Source organism: Mastigoproctus giganteus, chromosome 3 (genome assembly GCF_048544385.1).
Source record: "Mastigoproctus giganteus isolate SK-2022 chromosome 3, ASM4854438v1, whole genome shotgun sequence".
Taxonomy (NCBI): domain Eukaryota; kingdom Metazoa; phylum Arthropoda; class Arachnida; order Uropygi; family Thelyphonidae; genus Mastigoproctus; species Mastigoproctus giganteus.
Genome location: NC_143577.1, coordinates 67,006,020 through 67,028,063, shown reverse-complemented (window position 1 = coordinate 67,028,063; position 22,044 = coordinate 67,006,020). Strand labels below are relative to the sequence as shown.

Below are 22,044 nucleotides of genomic sequence, written 5' to 3'. Positions count from 1 at the left end.
TGCACTTCCCAAGGTTTTTGCAGTACTTTGATCCAAGCCCGAGGCAGGATTCGAACCCGTGACCTTTGGGTTGCCAGGTAGGCACTTTACCCACCCGGCTAGCCTGTTCGGCAACAACTGGGTTTTGAATGAAAGAGGCAGACAAAGACTGGAGGAGGCAGTGCACATTGAAAAATTAACACAGACATAAGAAAATAACCAAATGTAACCAATATAATGAATGAAGTAGATTATCAGAAAAAGTGGCTTAACCACTTGCAAAGAATGAATAAGAATAAACTTCCATCACAAGATCTAGATCATAAAGTTACAAAAAGAAGAAGATGCAGAGACTCGCTTCATCTTAAGAGCTATGAATGGGCTTTCTGAAGCCTAATCCTAATCAATTAAAGGAAAATGACTAACATCACCAACTTTTATATAATAAGAATCTACAGCAGTGATGAAAAAAGATATGCGGCACTACTATTATTGAGTAAGAAAAATGGAATGCCTATTAACTTCATAAAATTTCACTTAAATAATGTACTTAACAACAGTAAATTAGAAAACTATATTCACATGCAAATTTTATCTAAATGATGGTCTCAAAAATAAATATAGTGCCATATACTGCAAATAACAATGTCTCCTTTTAATAGAATTGTTAGAGACCCTCCTGGGAGTACGGCCTAGTATATATATATATATATATATAATTAGGAAATTGTATATAGTTACATTTTTGTTTAGTAATTGTGCAAGCAACTATTGAAATATTTTAGGTTTGTAGCACACATGGTCTATCTCAGTATATTTATGGAATAGTGAAATGATTTGGCATGCTGAAGAGATATCATTTCCCACATATCAACAGGTTGCCTCCAACGGTCACCTCCAGAAGTGAATTGTTTTCCCCCATCCCAATTTCCAGGATCGTTCTGACTGAGATAAGCCTATTAGACAGGCTGTGCAAAAGCTGCACATAATTGTTACTTGCTATTACCTCATATCTTCAACATTCCTAAGATTAAAGAAAATCTAATTTGAAAGTGGTTTCCACAAATATCAATAACATTACTAATTTTCATTTTATTTAGCTTCAACTGGCATCCATCTATTTCATGAGTAGCAATTGGCCTTAATGCCCTATAAGTTATTAAAATTATAGCATTTTTTATATGCTTACAAGTTAATGATTGAAGAGGAGCCAATCAGCTCCGAAACGGTGCCTTCCGAGTGGTGACATCCGCTGAGAATAAGTAACAATAGTCCTCCTATGGTGAAGAGTTACTTATTCAAGGTAATGCAATATCATGGCAACTTGTTGTAAAGGTATTCACCATATACATAATGATGCCAATCTTATAACTATTTAATAGTTAGCTGCGAGCAGATATGATGCAGCACTAACATGTAAGCATGTTAACTCACTATGCAACTTGAGGCTTTTGCTCTAAAATGCCATGATTATAGCATTTTTAACCCACACAACCTTTTTCCTTATCAACATAATTATAATTTCCAAGGCCATCACTAGGTGGCTGGGACGTACTGTGCCCAGAAAACCTGAGTACAAGCTTTATATTCTTCATTAACTATTTCTTTCAGAAGTGTGGGTTATTATGATATATTAGGGAAAGAGCTATCTTTTCCATCCTTAATACTTTTACCAGAGACTCACATCTGGCAAGTATGGGCTTGGCACACCCAGGGTCCTGAGCTGGATACCATCATTCTTCTCTTTCTTGGTGATTCCTTTCTACTTCTGACTCTCTCTCTCTCTCTCTCTCTCTCTCTCTCTGAGGGTAATTTAGAAATTTTTTTTGGCTGGTGCAACATAAGCCTCAGGTTTCCTTGCACTATATGGCGGCTACTACTACTAATAATAATCTAATTTCACCTTCATTCAACAGAATTCCTAGCCATTTATCTGTGAGCCCAAAGCAAAATTTTCTAGAGAAAATGGACAAGCAGAACAGGAATATATGTACATACATACATACAATACATATATATATTAAATCCAACTTACTGAAAACAACTCCTTATATTCTAAAATCATGCTGGTAAGACATTCATAAGCAGCTCTGTTTTCATTCAGTTCTCTCTGATCTGGCACTCCAACTGTCTTACGACGACGGGGACTAGCACTAGCACTGCGTGGTGTTGTCAGATGGAAAAGGGAAGGTGCAAAGCATACTGCTAAATTTGTGGCATTCATCTGAAATTTGCAAATTTTAAAATTATATGAAACACTAATATAGGTTCTTTACTATTAACTAAACTGTAGTTTATTTATAGTTAACTTCTTTTAACTCTTTCAGAAGTACATAGATAAATTACAGTATATAACAAATTTTCAAAAAGGTTCCATTTATCTGCATTTCTTTATGAATTTAGGTTTGCTGATTCCAAATATGACTGGTTTTTGCACAGAATCAACGGTTAGCCCAAAAATGAAAGAAAAGTAAATGTGATAATACTATGTCAAATTTAGATTACTGATGAGGAGCCAATGAGCTCTGAAATGGTGCCATATGGGTGATGGTATCTGCTGAGAATAAGTAACAATAGTCTTCTCCTGTGGTGAAGCGTTACTTATTCGAGGTAGTGCAATATCATGGCAACTTGTTGTGAAGGTATTCACAATATGAAATACACTTAATGATGCCAATTCATAATTACTTAAGTATTTGCCTATATACAGAAATGATGCAATTGCACTAACTTGTACACTATATCAAATTTATTAACAATGTAACATCTGTACAGAATCGAGTAAACAACAACTAAAAAAATGGCAAATTAAAAAGTGGAAACTCTCCTTGGGATATATAAAAGAAAAATCTTTAAAATGCACATTATAACATAATGATCTTCAGTGGCATCTTCCTTGATACCTTTTCTCCATTAACTCTGATCAATGAAGAATCAAATGATGAAAGAACCTGACAGCAGAGAGCTATATCAGTACATGGATGGTGCAAGTATTACCCTCAAAACAGATGTGGATAATCTCTTGCTAGAGCTAGCTTTGGACTTTGCATTTTCTGGTGATTGTAATCATACTTTTTATCATCACAGCTCAGAAGCTGGATTAGAGGTGATAAATAATGATGCTGGCATTTTCCAATGAGAAATAATTATTCAACTTCCAGAATCCTTGCAAAGCTTTATTTTATTTTTTTTTTTCAGGTGTGCTATCATACTTGAACATAATATTCTACTTCTACTGTGAAATTTTAACTTCTGTATCTTTACAAACAATTGTTTGATAAATAAATTATACAACATCATGCCTACATGTACTGTACTCAAATTCCTTGCCGATTGTACTGCTTTTAATTCATCCTCTCCAGGTATATAAGTTATTTTGTGGCTGTAATAACCTCAAAACAATTGTGTGTTATTTCCACATGTAAAACTTTGCATTTTGCAGCATCAAAACATAGCTGACTATTCCACTTATTGTTATCTTATGTTTCAATTTTTTTTATATGGTGGAAATAAAGGAATTAATTTCTCCCAGCCCATTCCATATCATCCTGGAAAGGTCCTCCTTGATGCTGGTTGTTAATAACTCTCCCAATATTTATATTATGCCTATATTCTTCAGTCGATGTCATTTAAAAAAAATCAGAAACAAGACTGATTCAATTCAAGCACAGATCCCAGTGCTTGAATTGAATCTAACCCTCTTCTATTCCTTCTGATGAGTTAACAATAATTACAACCATCTGCCTCTTATTGCAGAGCTATCTCATTATCTATGTAAGCTGTCATCCAATATTTCTGGCTAAAATAATCTTGTGCAGGGACTGAGTCAAATGCTTTGTTATGGTAAAAATTATTGTAATTACACTGATTATTATGTGTTCTATGATTACTTACTTGTTCTTATGCTGTCAATGTTACTCCAAAAATAAAACTGTTTAATATAGGTTGTTGTGACTTCTCAATAACCCTGTACATTTTCACAGAATACTAACTGTTTTTTTTTTTTTTTTCAGTGTTACATTTATAAACTAATTATTTAAGGATAGTCTATTTATTATTTAATTTATTATTTTGCTATTTATTTAAGATAAGGATTCTCAGTCAGATTTACAGGTGAATTTAATAGAATCTGTTTGAGAATACCTTACATTTGGTGTATTTACTACCAGATTTTCTTATCTTAGTTGTATACCTGAATGATAGCTAATTCTTCATTCAATAATTATGACCAAGAAACTTAGGATGGCAGCCTTAGAACTAACCAGTGGCATAACTATGGGGGAGGGGGGTGGTCCGCTCCGGGCGGTACTTTTCATGTGAGACACAATTTTCTTTTTCAACAATTCTTTTATTTATGTTAAACTTAGTAATTTTTATTACTTAATTAACAGAAAAATAACATTTTAGAATGTTGGAATTAAAGTTTTACTTCAAAATTAAACATAGTGTTTTAATTTATTTCCCTATATGTCGTTTTGACTTTTTGTAGTATTTTTGGTGTGTATTGAGAGGGGCAGCAAACTCAGGGACTGCCCAGGGCAGCAAAAGCTCTAGCTACAATACAGGAACTAACACTGTGTGCAGTTTTAAATTTCAGAAAAAGTTTTTTCTTTTGATAACCATTTTATATATTATAACTGTTTTTTTTTTTTTTTATACAAACTTGAATATAATAGTAACTTTGCTAGTTTTATGTATATACCTGATTTTCCCCTGAATGTTGGCAAACTTCTTGTAAAAAGGCAAGTAGGCACTGTAACACTTCTCTGTTCTCATCGGGCATCAAAAATATAGCCGCTTGCATGGCACCTAGTCTTAAATCCTCAGGAATGTCTGTAATGTAAATTTTATATTCAATGCAAAGTGAAACAGTGCATAAATATATTTAGTGATTAGTATATCCTTTTCAGCACAACATCAATATCCATTCAGTATAACGAAAATAACTAGGCACTAGAATATATGTACATATATTTTAGCATTGATAATGCTACTGCTACAAATTCTACCCAATATTTATGGTTATATTAAGAAAACTATGTTAGCTTTCTTTCTAACGTGCAACTATTGGAGTTTTAGCTACACATGGAGAGGGGAGAACCTATCCATGTGCAGAAAACTTGCTACTGAAAGAGTTAATCACAATTATCACTATGACAGTTTCTTCCTCAATATTTCTCACTTTTATAAGGCTTAGAAATGTCAGTTTCCCAAAGTTTAAAAGGCTCTATACTGCCAATAGTGGCAATGTTTTGTCACTCCAATAGAACATTGTGTAATCTTTTTAGAGTAGTTGATAATCGTTGCACTTTACTATGAGTATTACCTGTTTTGCTTGTTGTTAATAATATGTTAAACCTTTAATTTCATATAATGAAAATAATTTACATTATCCTTCATTAAGAACATTATTTTAACAAATCTTAAACATAAATATACTCATTCTATCCCTTCGTGTGGCTAAATAAGACATATGTGGGGGAAATGGGGGGGGGATATGGCTCATAGCCAGGGTTATCAGCCATATTTTAGTAGTGTAACTAGATTTCTGTTTAGTTTGAAGTTTGATAAAAAAAGCCTAGTGAAGAACTGAAAACAGCATGTTAATAGTTATTTATTTAAATAATTTATGGCCTTAACCGCTTCAGGGATTATCCCGATATATCTCTTTTTAGTTTTAAAAGTTATTTGGAACTACATGAAATATCTCGGGATACAATAATACCCGAAGCAAACAATAATACCTCCAAATTTAGGACTGAAACATATATTTTCTCTGGCATTTATCTGGCTAATTTTGCATTAGGCAGGTAAATCCAGAGTTTTCTCCGGATTTTCTTACACCTGGCAGCAAACAATTGACTTCGTTTTATTTATATTGTACAGCAATATCAGAACAGTAGTGCACGTTCATGTGCCACCAATAAGCAAAATATAATTTGCCGTCCTAAATGCAGAATACTGAACCCACGAAAATAATTCACAAAAACAATATTTAAAAATATTTTGGCACCCTCTTGAACTGCAGCCTGTAAGCGATGCTTACTCGCCTGTCCACTTGTGCCAGCCATGTGTCAGAATGTAGTTAGTTCACGATTACTGATTGTGGCAGGAGGTTACTACTTGTGCATTCCATTTGATTTTTTAAATTTATTTATATAATGAGTAACAAAGACTTTTTCTGTGCCTTTCTTTTAGCTCAAGCACTAATTTACACACTTTTTGGCATATACAAGATAACTTGGAATATCCCAAATGGGTTAATTACTCCCATTTATTTTCAATGAAAAAAATTAATAAAAAACACAAAATACTATACAATGAGTATTCGCATGATGCATACTTTTAATCTGTAAAATAAAAAAAAGTCAATCTGTTACAGCACATTTTCCGGAAAAAAATGTTCCAGGAAGGGGTTAATAAATGCATAATGTTCTACAAAGGATATCTTGCATGTTTCATGCTCTAAACTCATATTTGGCTAAGTAATTTATTTTATTTGTTAGCTTATTATTATTATATAACATAAATACTAACTACTGTGGAGTCGCCATGATAAGAATAATCAAACTTACATTGATATATACTAATGAAAGTTTCTGAAAGCTTATTTGTTAGTAATGCTTCTGGAAGTTCTCTAAAATACTGCTTGATCATATCTGCAACATCATAGACTTGTTGATCATCATAAGCCACTAGCTCAGGATTGCTCTCATTTAAATTTCTCAGCTTCTGAATTCGAGACCTAACACCAGATTTACGGAATAACCCAGTTGAACTGAGAGAAGTTTTCTTGAGAAAGCGTATTGCAGATTGGATGGGAACTGGAAGAGGCTGGCCAGTTCGTTGAAGGACTAGTAGAAGTGGAACTCCAAACACAGCCTTATCTGTGAAAAATCAATTTATATTAAAAATAAATAAATTAAATCTCATATATCAATGTTAAAGTTAGAAATAAAAGTTTAACACTATTTATCAGCAAATTAGTAAAATATTGAAAGATTCTTTGAATTAGACGGGCAGCAAATTTCACAAAGAAGTGGTTTGACTCAATAGTCTCTATATAGAAAAATATCACCTTCAGCATGATTTGGATGTTCCACATGCCCTATGTTGAGGAACGGTAAGGCTTTTTGTGATTTTTTGAATAATTGAGTATAGTACTACTTTGATATAACATAAGTGTCCAGGAAAAATAACCTCAGCACAACATTTGCTATAACTAACCACATTATAACTGAAAATAAAATTTACTTAATTTTTTCCAATTTGAAAAGACAATTGCTAAAAGACATCTATAAATACAGACTTTTATCGTAAGCAAATTTCATTCCATACATTTTTTAAAGCGTTCCTATTTTGATGTCTGTGGACTCATCAAAGTTGTACTGTAAAATGAATTGACATTTTAAATGACAAATGTAATGTGACAATAGTTTTTAAAATAGAATGTTGTACTTTAACATAAAATTATTAAGTAGCAATACTGCATATACTTAAAAAAATAAAATTTCAAAACTGCCATTTTCTTAAAATGCTTCCAAATAAGGCATGTTTACAGAGACACTATAAACAGACCAAGACAACAAAGAATGATTTAGTTAAGTTATCAAGACTTTACATACACTGTGCTGCCACTTTATTAGGTACACCTACCTAGTAGCTTTCAAAATAGCCTGAATTCGTCTAAGATGCTGAAAATGTTGTGCAGGAATGGAGTACCATGCAGACATGAGTGTGTTATGCCATTCTTTGAGATTCGACGGAGGTGTAGACCTGCAGTGAACAGCCCTTTCCAGTTCATCCCAAAGATGTTCAGTAGGATTGAGATCCATGGATAGTGACACTGCACAAGGTTCATTGATGCTATCCCCAGTAGTCTCCCCCCCCCCAAAGTCTGCTTTCATGATTAATTCAATGAAGAAGAATCTATCTTCTATACATCCAATGTTTCTGAACACTCCACCTGTTATGAACCACAATTCATTCTCCAAACTGAAGTTTACAGTCAAAATTCTTGACAACCACCATGACTACGGCTGCCATCAATCCTCATTTTCCCAGTCCTCATTTTTTATGTATCATGGATGGTCAGGGAGGAATTTCTAAAATTTTTAAAATATCCAGAATTTTGGTTATTAAAATTTGAAAATCTCCTGATCCTTATCATTTGTAAAATTTGTAAGGCATTCACCAACCAGCTTTGGGGAAGTAATCCCAAGAATCTCCACTTCTGGCTAAAAACAACACAGATTGAGGAGTTTATCATGCTTTCAGAGTTACTGACATTTTGTTTGTGTAGTTTGACTTTTTCACTCCATTTTTTTTTATTCTCTTTTACATTCTTGGTGAGTAAACAATTCAAAATAAATTTTCTCTTGTTATTTATTTAACCTGAAATTCATTCTAAATTAAAATTACAATTCTGTGTTTTTTTTTAATTAAGTGATCTCACATTTTCTATTCTTCTTTCAACAATTTGTATAAACAATAATTTGATATGTCCAGCTTTAATTCATTGTATTTATTTACGAGTAAGCATAGTTTTTGTATGCAATATTTCTTAATTATCAGTTGATGGAGTGATCAGTCACTTCAAATATTTTTTTATTTCTACTATTTAAATTAAAATAATTCTTTAATTTACATAAATTCAGGCATACCCATTATTCCAAAAAGGAAGGGCAAGTTTATGAACGACTTCAGGATGAAATATCCAGGTTTTTGAAAGGGAAGACTAGAAGAGGAGGCGGAATGCATCGTTTGCGGTCCAGAAAGCTACATCTCGATTGTTAACAGGGGTTCAGGAGATTTGAGCATCCATATGAATTCAGAGAAACATAAGAACATTAGATTTGAAAAATCTTGCAGCAAGGTAACAGACTTTTTAGTAAATGGCTTGATGCAAGGGTTTCTGTTGCTGAAGGAAACCTGGCCTTTCATACAGAAGCACATCACCATAAATTTTCTCTTGTTATTTATCTTGTCTTGTACAACAGAATTATTAAAGTCAATATGCTCTGATCCAGATATTGCTAGGAGGTTATCTTGGGCAAAAACAAAGACTGAAGCCAGAATTAATTGTTTTAGCAGTCCATTCAATTGAAGAATTGCTAAGTCCCTGCAGAATGTACAGTTTTTTGGCATTTCCCTATTCTTGTGCACTATTTTGACTGGAAAAATGGTGGCTCAAAGGTTAAGCTAATAGAATTAAATAGCAAGTCAGATGTTTATGATGGACATCATGGTGAGATCCAATCTTCCTTATATTTCAAGGGTACAGATCCAAAACGGTGTTTACAGGCTTGCTGCTAGTTAGTACACTGGACCAAACCTATTGGTAACTCTTTAGGAGGTTTCCGGATCAGCTAGTGTATAATTTTGCTACCTCTACTCTGCCAGATAGTGACTGGAGGAAGTCCGAGTAGTGTGTGGGTGGAGCATTGTCGAGGCCACATTATGTCAAGGATCTGGGTATATTCTTACCATGTGTATGCCACATCCAAAATTTTCATTACTTCATACAGTATGCCCCCCCACTTTTTATTACTATTGAATACACCATGAATTGTCGAACTAATAGAGCAAGCTTATCTTACTGCTGATTCAACTACAGCTCATCTCAGTTACCCAAATTATTCGCTTTACGATTCCTTTCGCCTCAAAGGTGCATATGTCCATTCCGATACTTCCTGTCAGAGACTTGGTAATTTCGACTGTCCTCTTTTTGATCTTCTCAGGCTTAAAATCTCTCTACCTCATTTTGTCAAATTCATCTGTTGTATCTACCGTTCTCCCAACTCCACTAATCACTTGGAGCTCTTTGACTTCCCCTCTAATCAAGTTGACTTTCTCCAGTCTAACTTTCCTAACAGTGAGGCAAATTTCCTTGGAGATTTTAATGTTCACAACTCCAGCTGACTTCGTTTTCTAGTCACACCGACCCAGCTGGTCGAGATGCTGAGGCTTTTGCAATTACTAATGACCTTGCACAGATTGTTCATTTACCTACAAGAATACTGGACAATCCATACGATACAGCCAACATGCTTGATCTTTTTCTCACAAACAACCCTTCTAAGTACACGGTCAAAGTGAGTGGTCCTTTTGGCACCTCAGATCACAACTTGGTGATTGTCTCGTCATCAATGGAGCCATTATCTCATGGCTATTGCCAACCTCGTGTTGTTTGGCATTACAAGAATGCAAAATGGGATGACCCGCGATATTTCTTTTCCTTGTTCGGATTAATGTTTCAAAACTTCTAATGTCAACGTTTGCTCAGATCGTGTCGGTGAAATTATTCTTGTAGGAATGGAATCCTTTATACCACACTCCACTTTAAAATCTCGTCCTTTATCTAAACCTTGGTTTTCCAATAAATGTGCCAAGGCTGTTCAAGAGAAGAATATTGCATATCATAATTGGCTTGTTCCTCCCATGCAATTATCGTCCCATTGCAATTACTTCTACTCTTTCTAAAGTAATGGAGAAATCAATTAACCCCCAATGATCACCAGTAGGGATTCCGTCAGTGTCGATCCACTGGTAATATTTTGGCTTATGTTACCCATTTATGGAAAAGTTCAGTGAAACACAAGCAGTTGCTCTTGACATCTCAAAGGCTTTCGATCGTGTTTGGCATAAAGGCCTTATAAACAAGCTTCCATCTTATGGTTTGCCAACTGTTTTTTGTAATTGATTATCCAGTTTTCTCTCTGATTGCTCACTGAGGGTGATGGTAGATGGCTCACTGTCTTCTAACTTCTCCACTAATGCTGGTGTCCACCAAGGTTCAGTTCTTTCCCCCCACTCTTTTCCTCTTGTATAATGACCTTCTTCCATTGACTGGAAATCCTATCCATAGTTTTGCCAATGATAGCACATTGCATTCCATTTTGAGAAACCTTGCCCTGCTCAATCAGCTTCAACTTCTCGATATCCACTACCAATTCCTTAAATGCTGATCTCCAGGTAATTCTCCAGTGAGGCAAAGACAACTTAGTTTATTTCAACCCTTCTAAAACTCAGTCTCATCTTGTATCTCACAAAAAGGCTTCTTCTGCTCCTATGCTTATCTTTGGTAACACTGATTTCTAGGCAAAATGATATATCTCTTTTGGGTATTACCCTGACTTCTAATCTCTCTCTTGGCACAAGCACATTACAAATATTGCTTCCTCTGCATCTAAAAAACTTGGTTTTCTCTTTCGCTCTGGACGTTACTTTTCTTCCAAACAGATGTTCACTCTGTACAAATCGCAAATCCACCCTACCATGGAATATTGTTCCAACATCTGGGGTGGTGCCCCCAAAACCTCTCTCAGGCTTCTAGATTCCATTCAGAAGAGGGCAGTTTAGGTTAATTAATGACTCATCTCTGAGTCTCTCCACTCAGTGTCTTATAGACGTTCTGTTTCTGCTGCATGCCTTTTGTACAGATACTTCCATGGGCACTGTTCTTCTGAATTGGCTTCTATAATTTCTACTCTCTCTTTCAAAATAGTCTGAACACATGCCACCATCCCTTTACTGTCCAACTTCAAACTCACAGAACCAACTTTTCATCTTTCTTGTTTATTCATTCAATTGCCGTTTTCTGGAACAACATTCCTTCATACATATTTCCTGGAAATTAGTCTACAGAAGTTCAAGTCTAATGGCAACAAATATATTCTCTCTTCTCAACCTCCAACCCAAGCACAATACTAAGTACTATAGGTTCTAATTCCTCTCGTGTTTGGGGTTTTCATAAAAAAAAAAAAAAAAAAAAAAGTTGAGACTGCAGCTACTATTTCTAGCTATGTTTATGAGACCTTGTGTAAAAGTGTCCTGGATAAGAAATGTATTGCATTTGGTGGATATAACTGTAACACCATGTATGAAGGTGTACGGAGATACAATGAGGAATAACATATTTTCAAATTTACAAATATTATTTGGTCGATCGCTAATAGGAGTGAGCTGCCCTGCCTACACATTCTGCATAATTGTAACCAGCATGGAGCAGATGCAGATATTGACTCTATTGTTCTTAAGATTTTTAATTATTTCAGTGCCTACATTGTACTTGTTGAAAACCTAAAAAAATTATGCAAATTTACAGAGGTTACATATAAAAAACTACTGTATCATAGCAAAACACACTGGCTTTCTCTATTACCTGCAGTTGAAAGGATTATAAGTATTTATCTAGCCCTAAAGTATTTCTTTTTGTCTCAAGAAATCCCCCCAAGATTTTAAAACTTTTCTTTGAAGATGAGTTTAGTGAAACTTATCTTGTTCATTGCCAAACTGTAATGTCAGTCTTCAATTCACATAGAAAGGAATGACAATTCTTTGATAGAAGTTATTGAAGTTCTTGCTTCCGTGAGGGATATTCTGTCAGAAAGAAGTAAACGTTATTTCATTTACCTCAAAATGAAGGAAATGTTGGAGATAATGTGGTTTCAACAATTAGGTACCTTCATACAAAAGGAGTGTGCGTGTGTGTGTGTGTGTGATGTGCTTTGATCAGTTTTGTAATTTAAAAAAAAATTGTAGCAGAAATTAAGGATACTGATGTTTCTGTTCCTTGTAACATAGGGTGGGCTAATTATTTTAACCACTGTGAGAATGAAGAGTTTTTCTCAGTGATGTTAATAATTGCTCAATTTTTCTTTTCCACCACCACATTATGTGTTTATTGAAAGACTGTTTTCAATGATGCAGTGGTCTAAGGATAGAAACTAGTTTACTGTGGATTCTGTTAAGGGACTAATGGTTACAAAATTCAATTTCAGTGACATGCTGTGTAAAGATTTCCATTCATATTTATCCAAAAACAGATTTACAGAGAAAAATTGCATCGGTGGAAAAATATAAAAGAAATGTAGAGAACAGCAAATAAATTACACTGAGAAAAATAAGTTTTTTTTTTTTATTCATACCATAATTATCATTTTTTTTACAAGTTAAGCAATCTGCATAAGAATGGTAAGTGTAAATTCTGCAAATTTAAGGGATTTGGGATATTCATTTAAAATATTTAACATGTTATTACTTTGCCAGTGACTATGTTATTCGTAGCACACGCTTCTTGATTAGACCGGGGTTCAAGCCCGTCACCACCAAATACGGAGGATGCAGAAAAAGTCAGGGAATGACCACCGCATATTCCCAGAGCAATATGGCCTTAGTTGCTAATGCTCTTAAAAATCAAAATAACAACAACAACAACTATGTTATTACCCTATTATCATAATAAACTGTTATTAAAGGCATAGGCATTTTCGAAAAGACTGTAAGAGAATGTAAGCTGTGTTTTGATACAATAGGGAAAAGCATCCTCAAAAGTCCAGATTTTTATGCCCAAATGTCCTAATTTTTAAGGTTAGAGAGGTGGCAGCCGTAACCATGACTCCACTCCAAACTCTACAGTCACCTGAATACTAATGCTCTAGCATTCTAGGATAATTACCATTAGACGATTTCTCAAGTCATGACTCAAAGCAAAGCCTTATGTACTATCTGAGATGGCCCTGAACTTAGTCGTGGATTCCTCCTCTCCACACTGTGTTTGATAGGATCCTACAGATTGCTGAGAATTTTCACAAATTCAGTACAAATGCCAAATATAGGAAATACCTCTGTGAATTAAAGCTCAAATAGCATAGTGCTGTACAAATGTAAATATAATTAGCATTATATTTTCTTAATGTTAACCCCCTGGAAAGGCTTGTGTTATTACCATAGGTTACTAATGCTCTAGCATTCTAGGATATTGATGCACTTGAGGAGAATGCAATACACTAAAAAAATTAATAATTAATGTGAAGGGATATGTTTTGTTTTTAGCTTCCAACAGAGGAAGCTGCCCAATTACTGTTGTTGTGGTCAAATGGTCACAAGCAATTTTCATATATATATATATATATATATATTATATATATGTAACTTCCTCATAAACTAGACAGTGTCTATTCCAAATTTCATCTCTGGGATATTCATGGTTTGCCACTTACAAGTGGCACACCTTAATTTTAACTAGCTTGTACATGTAGAAAAACAAATTTCTAAATAACCCCTAAGAGTACAGCAGGAGTCATTTAAAATTTTTAGTTCCTTGAATTAACAGGAAACTGAAAACTTATTATTGCTAATTTAAGGTAAATTTTTTAAAAGTATTAAACCTTTGAGGTGCATACAAATTTCCTCCTAACTGATAGATGTACCTCTGGATCAGGTATGCCATTTTATAATCTTAAAATTGGCATGAAAAAATTATTCACTTTTTGATAATACCTTTTATTTTCAACTTATTATGAACACAACTGTGAATAATCTAATTTTTAATATATATATTATATTATTATATATTTTTTAAATTATTTTCTTAAAATAAATCTTCCTCTGCCATGCTTTAGATATATTCTTTAGACATGTTTTTTACATGTTAAAAATACCTGCATTTGGACGTTATCTATATTCTTGACAAGCAAAACTTAAAATAAACTAAAATAAAATATCTTATGCATTGGGATGAATGGTCTTGCACTGAGAGATGTAAATAATGTATGAAGCAAGCCAGAACTTCCTTTAGGAGTTGCATGGATCAAACGTGACAGTAACAAATTTAGCAACTGGATGGGAAAGATGCAGCTAATTTTAAATTATGTTTTTCAGTATGTGATAATTAATATGCATGAATAAGATTATGGCCAAACTTCTTCAATAACAAAACAATTGATCGGAAACAGTAATTGAGGATATTCATGAATTGAGATTTATGTCACATATAAATTTTGTTTAAAATAGGAAAAAAAAAAAATGGTTCTGGCATACTTTATCCTGGAGTGCTCCCATTTGAAGGTTAAAATAATTATTATTATTAAATTAAAATAATTTAATTATTATAAAAGGGGTTAATGGCTAATTGAAAGTAAACAAAAAACTAACCCTTATAGTCTGGGGTCCTTATACGACGGATAAATTTAGGAACTCCCCAGTTCCAACCTGTTCGACTAGATGGAGAGTACTTTTCCATGAGCGTTGTTAGCCGAAGGAGTGACAATTTCCTAAGAACCATTAATTGTGGAGTACTTAATGCATTTATTGGCATGCCTTTAGATAAAGATTTTCTTCGTACAGGACTACTTGGCAGGATAGGAAAACAATGCCATGGTGCTTGTAGACTAAAGTTTCCTCTGTAGTAAAGAAAGAAATTTTAGCACAGATAAGGAGAACATTCTTTAATTTAACTATTGACTCAGTTGCTTAAATACAAAAAAAAATAATAAATAAATAAAAAGCAGTTTTAAAACATTGTTATTATACATATTTAAAAAATTAAAAAATATATGAATGCTCAAGGCATAATATATTATGAGTTTAAATTACACTATAAAATATTGGTGTAAATACACCATAGCAAACTCATAATGAAAAACTTCATAAGTGGTGTAAAGGCATCGATTTAATTTTATCTCATATGTGAATACCTTCACAAGTTACCATGTATTGCACTACCTCAAATAAGTAATGTTTCACTAATAGAGAGGTAACAATAGTTTCTCTATTAGTGAAGCGTTACTTATTCGAGGTAGTCACATATGAAATAAAATTAAATCAATGCCTTTACGCTACTTATGTAGTTTTTCATTATGAGTTTGCTATGGTGTATTTACACCAACATTTTATAACATATTTTAAAATATGTTATAAATTTTTTTATTTATTTTTTTTTTTTTTTTTTTTTGTAGGAATAAAAATTAGAAACTGTGTGAATTTCTTGAAAAATGTCAACTGGTATTAAAATCATTAGAAAATCATATTTGGTTGTTACTTGCATTTTTTTTTTAAATATAATTTCCTATCAATCAAGGTATTAATTTTTAAATGAATTTTCCTAGACCATATTTTCTTGGGAGCTGCAATTCAAATGTCAGAGCCAAATATGGCTCTGACATTGTTGAATTGCAGGCCATGGTTTAGCCACATCTGTTATATATGTATAATATAATAGATGTAGGTATAAAATAAATACTATTTAAAAGCATTAAAATACAAATTAAATAAAAGAAAAACTAAATGAAATCAACAGAAACAATCTTTAACATTAAAAATAGATATCAAGAATTTTTTTGTAATTTGTCTTTGAACATTTTTATTCATACCTATATAGTCATTTAATTTATTAGTTTTAACTCATGTTTAACAAGTTGTTGAAAAAAAAATTGCATATTATTATTACAGATTAGCAATCACTGTTTTCTGAATTCACAAGGATGGCTGGAAATTATGTTACTACTTAGATGGGAGATTAGTATGCTGATATATTTAGTGTCATCTAATATGTTTCATATCATGATGTAGTATTATTTTGAATGTTAACTGATCCATACTTTTATTTTTAATAATAATTATCTACCACATAAGTGGTAACAATTTCCAATCATCCTGTATATTGATATAATTCTGCACTTAACTTACACTGTTGGTCTTGTAAGAGATGAGCCCACCCCTGAGTCCCGCCTTTCCGAGCTGTGAGTTACTATTTCTCTGTCTTGCCATTCTACTGTTTCCTGATCAGTTACAACTGTTCTAGTTGTAAACACCTTTGATGGATCTTGCTCTTCCTTTTCCCTTCTTCTTGATGATACTACAGAAAAATCAGCTAGGATTAAGTTATGATGTTTTGTATCAAGAAACTACCACTTTTTTCAGTTAATCATATGAATAACAACTACAGAAAAATATATATAAGTACAGTATATGTATTTATTAATTCAATTTACTGAGTTTTAATTTATTCTAAATTTACTTTAAGTTAAACAGAGTATTCTCCTTTATCAGTGGTAGCTAGCTAGCTATAAAGTGCCACTGAGCACTGCCACAGAAACACAAAAAAAAGAAGTCATTTTGTATTTTTGTAATTATTATTGATTTATATATATTTTGTATTTATTTTGTATCTATAACCAATATTATAAGAGATTAAAGAAAGTACACAGGAATTCCAATCAAAAGCTAGAACTTGTGGGTTGGTCACTCACATACTAGCAAGGCTTTTGTGGATTTATTGAATGATTGTGTTCTATAGCAGCATGTTCAGGAGGCAACTAGTGAGAGTAATACTCTTGGTCTGATTATCAATAGTGATTCTTCATGCATTAAGAATCTGCAGATAAAGGAACCACTAGGTGGCAGTGATCACAGTGTTCTGATGTGGGATTTACTCAAAGAGGTAACTACAATCAGGGATAAAGGGAAGAGTTTTTGTTTTCATAAAGGTGACTATGGTGGTCTGAGGCAGTTTTGAAATTCTATACAGTGGGACCAACTGATGATGTTGCCAACAGAAAATTGTAAATGGGAAGCATTCAAGGAATTAATCTTGAAAGATACTAGGTTTTTCATACCAACTAAGAAATATTGTTTAAGGTTTAGGCCTAAATGGACATCAGATGGACTAACGCGACGTGTGGCAGAGAAGAAAAATGCATGGGATACGTATAGATAAACAGGTGACACAGAAGCCTATGGTAGATATAAAGTAACAAAGGACGTTAGGCTGGCAAAGGATGCAAAGACAAACAGCAAAGAGTTCTTTACTTATGTAAACTCTAGAAGGAAGGGGATGAATCAGATTGGTCCACTTGATATCAACGAATCAACTGTTGATGATCCTGCTCAGGTAGCTAGCATACTGAATGAGTATTTTGTATCTACATTTACACATAAGGAGTTATTCAGAGAGGAGAATGCCACAGGTGTATTAAACTCTAGCAATGAACTAAATAATTTTGTAATAACTGAGAGCAAAGTAGAGCAGAAACTGTTGAAGATAAACATAAGAAAGGCACATTGGGTGGATGGGATTTATCTAGTTATATTAAAGAAGGCAGCAAATGAAGCAAGAAAAACCCTTAGCCATAATTATGAGAGCTTCCTTGGACTCAGGGGAGGTACCCATGGACTGGAGATGTGCAATTGTGACCCCAATTCACAAAGGAGGATCAAAAAAGGTAATTCGTAAATTAGTTAAACTTCTGTTCCGGGGAAATTAATGGTTACACTGGTCAAAGAAGCACTGCAGGATCACATAGAGACTTCAGACATAGTTCAGAGACAGCATGGGTTTGTTAAGGGGAAGTCTTGCTTGATCAATTTGAGTGGTTATTTTGATATGGTCACAAAGGAACTGCAAGCAAAGTATAATTTTCATATCATATACTTGGACCTTAGGAAGGCTTTTGAAACTGCTGTACAAATTGGAGCAGTGTGGCATTGGGGGAAAATTGCTGCTATGGATAAAGAGATGGTTGAGTGGAAGAAGACAGAGAGTGGTAACCAATGGACATTGCTCTTCATGGACTAATGTTATTAGTGGAGTCCCCCAGTGTTTGGTGTCAGGTCCATTGTTGTTTTCTGTATTTATTATTGATATTGATGAAGGTAAATCAGGCTTAATAACTAAGTTTGCAGATGATACGAAGGTTGGCAGGGTTGTTAATGACGCTACTGCAACAGGATCTAAAAAAGTTGAGCAGATGGGCTGACAGGTGGCAACTGAAGTTTAACATTGGCAAATGTAAGTACTGCATATGGGTAGCAGTAACCCCAGAGCAACGTATCAGCTGTGTGGTAGAGAATGCCTGGAGGGTAATTGTGCAGTCAGATATGAAGTTTTCTGAGCAGTGCAGACAGTCTGCCAGAGTAGCTCATGGCCTTTCAGTGATACTCATGTTTTGTAATCGCATGAAATGGTAACATAATCTACATCATGCTAGAAAGAGTACAGAGAAGGGCAACAAGATTGGTGAGAGGAACAAAGGGGTGCTCTTACCAAGAGAGGCTTGAGTTCTGCAAGTTGCAGCATCTGGAGAATGGGCACCTGCGAGGTGGTCTGATTGAGGAATATAAAGCCTTGAATGGTTTGAGCAGGCTCAATGCTGATGGCATACTTCAGCTTGCTCCGATTAAGAATCAAGGGGGGAGACATAGATTCAAATTGAAGAAAGACAATTGTAGAATAGATGTGCAAAAGTTTGACTTTAGCCAGCAGGTAGTTGAATGCTTAAATAAATTTAAGGCTGAGCTAGACAAACATTTGGAATGACCAGAAGGGTGAAATGGGAAAATTTTTTTTTTTTTTTTTGCTTTATGCTATATAAGCTTGCTCTCTTCCATCATATGCCTCTGCTAATGCTAAATGCTAATAAAGGAATGTTTCAACTGCATTCAGTAAGTCTTTTATAATGAATTTATTTTGACTGCAAACAAAGTCCCGAGGAACTTCTTGAATATATATTTGTGGCAGATTGTTTTGATATTTCACTTGGAAAGTTCTGTGGTTTAGAAAATTTAGTATTAAGATTGATAGGTATCCTATGTGCACCACTGGAGGTAAATCAGCCTTGTCTGTATGTACCATAATGGTTCACTACTAAGTTTACTTGTGCAGTTAGGTTTGTTTCTTGAAGGCAAAACACCTACTGGATTATATTTATCAATCAAGTCACAAACATTGATAATTATATTGGTTTCATATTTGTGTCTGTCTTTTTGTGAAGGGTGATCTGCTTGGATCATTCAGGCTTTTACTCTTTTTTGGGGAAATACGGACGACTTTTTTTTTTTTTTTTTTTTTTTTACGAAAACCCCAAACATGAGAAGTATTAGAACCTACAGTACTTAGTACCGTGCTTCGGTTGGAGGTTGAGAAGACGAAAGAAGATATTTGTTGACATTAGACTTGAACTTCTGTAGACCGTAATTTTCAGGAATATGAACAGTTGGTTCTGTGAGTTTGAAGTTGAACAGTTGTTGGCTGGTGGCGACATGTGTTCGGAATGTTTTGAAAGAGAGAGAGAGAGGGAATTATAGAAGCCAATTCAGAAGAACAGTGCTCATGGCAGTATCTGTAAAAAAGGCATGCAGTAGAAACAGTACATCTATGAGGCAGTGAATGGAGAGACTCTGTTAGAGAGGAGTCATTAATTAACCTAACTGCCCTCTTCTGAATGGAATTTAGAAGCCTGAGAGAGGTTTTGGGGGCACCGACCCAGATGTGGAAACAATATTCCATGGTAAACAGTTGCTTAGAAGAAAAGTAATGCCGAGAGCAAAAGAGAAAACCAAGTTTTTTAGATGCAGAGGAAGCAATATTTGTTATGTGCTTGTACCAAGAGAGATTAGAAGTCAGGGTAATCCCCAAAAGAGATATATCATCTTGCTAGAAATCAGTGTCACCAAAGATAAGCATAGGAACAGAAGAATACTTTTTGTGAGATATAAGATGAGATTGAGTTTTAGAAAGATTGAAATCAACTAAGTTGTCTGTCCCACTGGAGATTGGTATTTAAGGAATTGGGAATGGATATTCGATGTTTGTTTGTTTGTTATTTGGTTTTTAGGAGCATTAGCAACTAAGGCCATATTGCTCCGGGATATGCGGTGGTCATTCCCTGATCTTTCCGCATCCTCCGTATTTGGTGGTGACGGGCTCGAACCCCAGTCTAATCAAGAAGTGTGTGTGCTACGCACTGCTGCTCCTTCCCACCTGGCTACGGAGGCTGGATATTCGAGAAGTTGAAGCTGATTGAACAGGGAAAGATTTCTCAAACTGGAAAGTGGAATGCAATGTGTTATCATTGGCAAAACTATGGACAGAATTTCGAGTTAATGGAAGAAGGTCATTAATATACAAGAAGAAAAGAGTGGGGGAAAGAACTTAATCTTGGGGGACACCAGCATTAGTGGAGAAGTTAGAAGACAGAGAGCCATATACCATCAACTCTCAGTGAGCGATCAGAGAGAGAGAGAAAACTGGATAACAAATTGGCAAACAATAAGACGGAAGCTTGTTTAGAAGACCTTTAGCCAAAAACGATTGAAAGTCTTTGACAAGAGCAACTGCTTGTATTTCACCGAACTTTTCCATTGAATTTGTCCGTAAATGGGTAACATTAGCCAGAATATCACCAGTGGATTGACACTGATGGAATCCATATTGGCAATCATTGATCAGATGGAAAGTTTCTAGGTAGTTTAACAGTTGGGGGTTAATTCATTTCTCCAGTACTTTAGAAAATATAGATGTAATTGCGATGGGAGGGATTGGTTACCCTTTTTAGATCTGGCTGGATGTGAGCAAATTTTCAAGAAGAAAGAAAAACACCTTTGGAATAAAAAAGTGAAAAAAGTAGGCAAAGAACAGGAGTAAGTTCAGGAGTGCAGGTTGAGAACAAGTGGAGAAATACCATCAGGACCTGGAGCTTTCTTAGCATCAAGATTCTTCAAAATCCTTCTGACATCCTTTTGACAGAAGAGCGTAATGGCAATGGTGGAAGGTGTTTTACCAAGTTCATTAATACATGAGTTGGAAGAAAAATGGGATGCTAGCATGTCAGCTTTATCCTTGGCTGAAGTGACAACAGAACCATCTGGTTTTGATAGAGGTGGGAACAGAGATGGGCAAACGTTGCTGCCAATAGCTTTGGAAGAATGCTTGGCTACCATTAGGGCAAGAAGCAAGTTTTCTACTCTTAGCCTGTTCAAAATCTAGTATGGACTGATTATTAACTGCTTTACAATTGTTGCGAGCTTTGGTGTAGGCAGAAAATGGAACAAGCCAATTACGATATGCAATATTCTTTTCTTGAACAGTCTTGATAAAGGATGAGATTTTAAAGTGGAATGTAGGATAAAGGATTCCATTCCTACAAGAATAATTTCACTGAAATGATCTGAGCAAACGTTGACATCAGTAGTTTTGAAACATTAATACGACCAAGGAAAAGAAATCTCGCAGGTCATCCCATTTTGCATTCTTGTAATGCCAAACAACACGAGGTTGGGAATAGCCATGAGATAAAGGCTTCATTGGAGAAAGGACAATCACCAAGTTGTGATCTGAGGTGCCTAAAGCACCACTCACTTCGACCATGTACTTAGAAGGGTTGTTTGTGAGAAAAAGATCAAGCGTGTTGGCTTTGTGGTTAGGATTGTCTGGTATTCTTGTAGGTAAATGAACAAGCTGTGCAAAGTCATTAGTAATTGCAAAAGCCTCAGCATCTCGACCGG

At 34.5% G+C, this 22,044-nt stretch overlaps 1 protein-coding gene across 1 annotated transcript in view; it reads right to left on the bottom strand.

Annotated features, from left to right (window-relative positions):
* The window catches only part of cv-c (RhoGTPase activating protein), a 534,147-nt gene that overhangs the window by 32,298 nt on the left and 479,805 nt on the right, over positions 1-22,044 (bottom strand). Inside the window, exons 11-15 of the mRNA XM_090369318.1 lie at positions 16,450-16,618; positions 14,917-15,164; positions 6,555-6,866; positions 4,682-4,812; positions 2,015-2,203 (exon numbers count right to left, since the gene is read on the bottom strand). Of these exons, the coding sequence (XP_090225444.1) occupies positions 2,015-2,203; positions 4,682-4,812; positions 6,555-6,866; positions 14,917-15,164; positions 16,450-16,618 (1,049 nt within the window). The remainder of the gene's footprint in view (positions 1-2,014; positions 2,204-4,681; positions 4,813-6,554; positions 6,867-14,916; positions 15,165-16,449; positions 16,619-22,044) is intronic.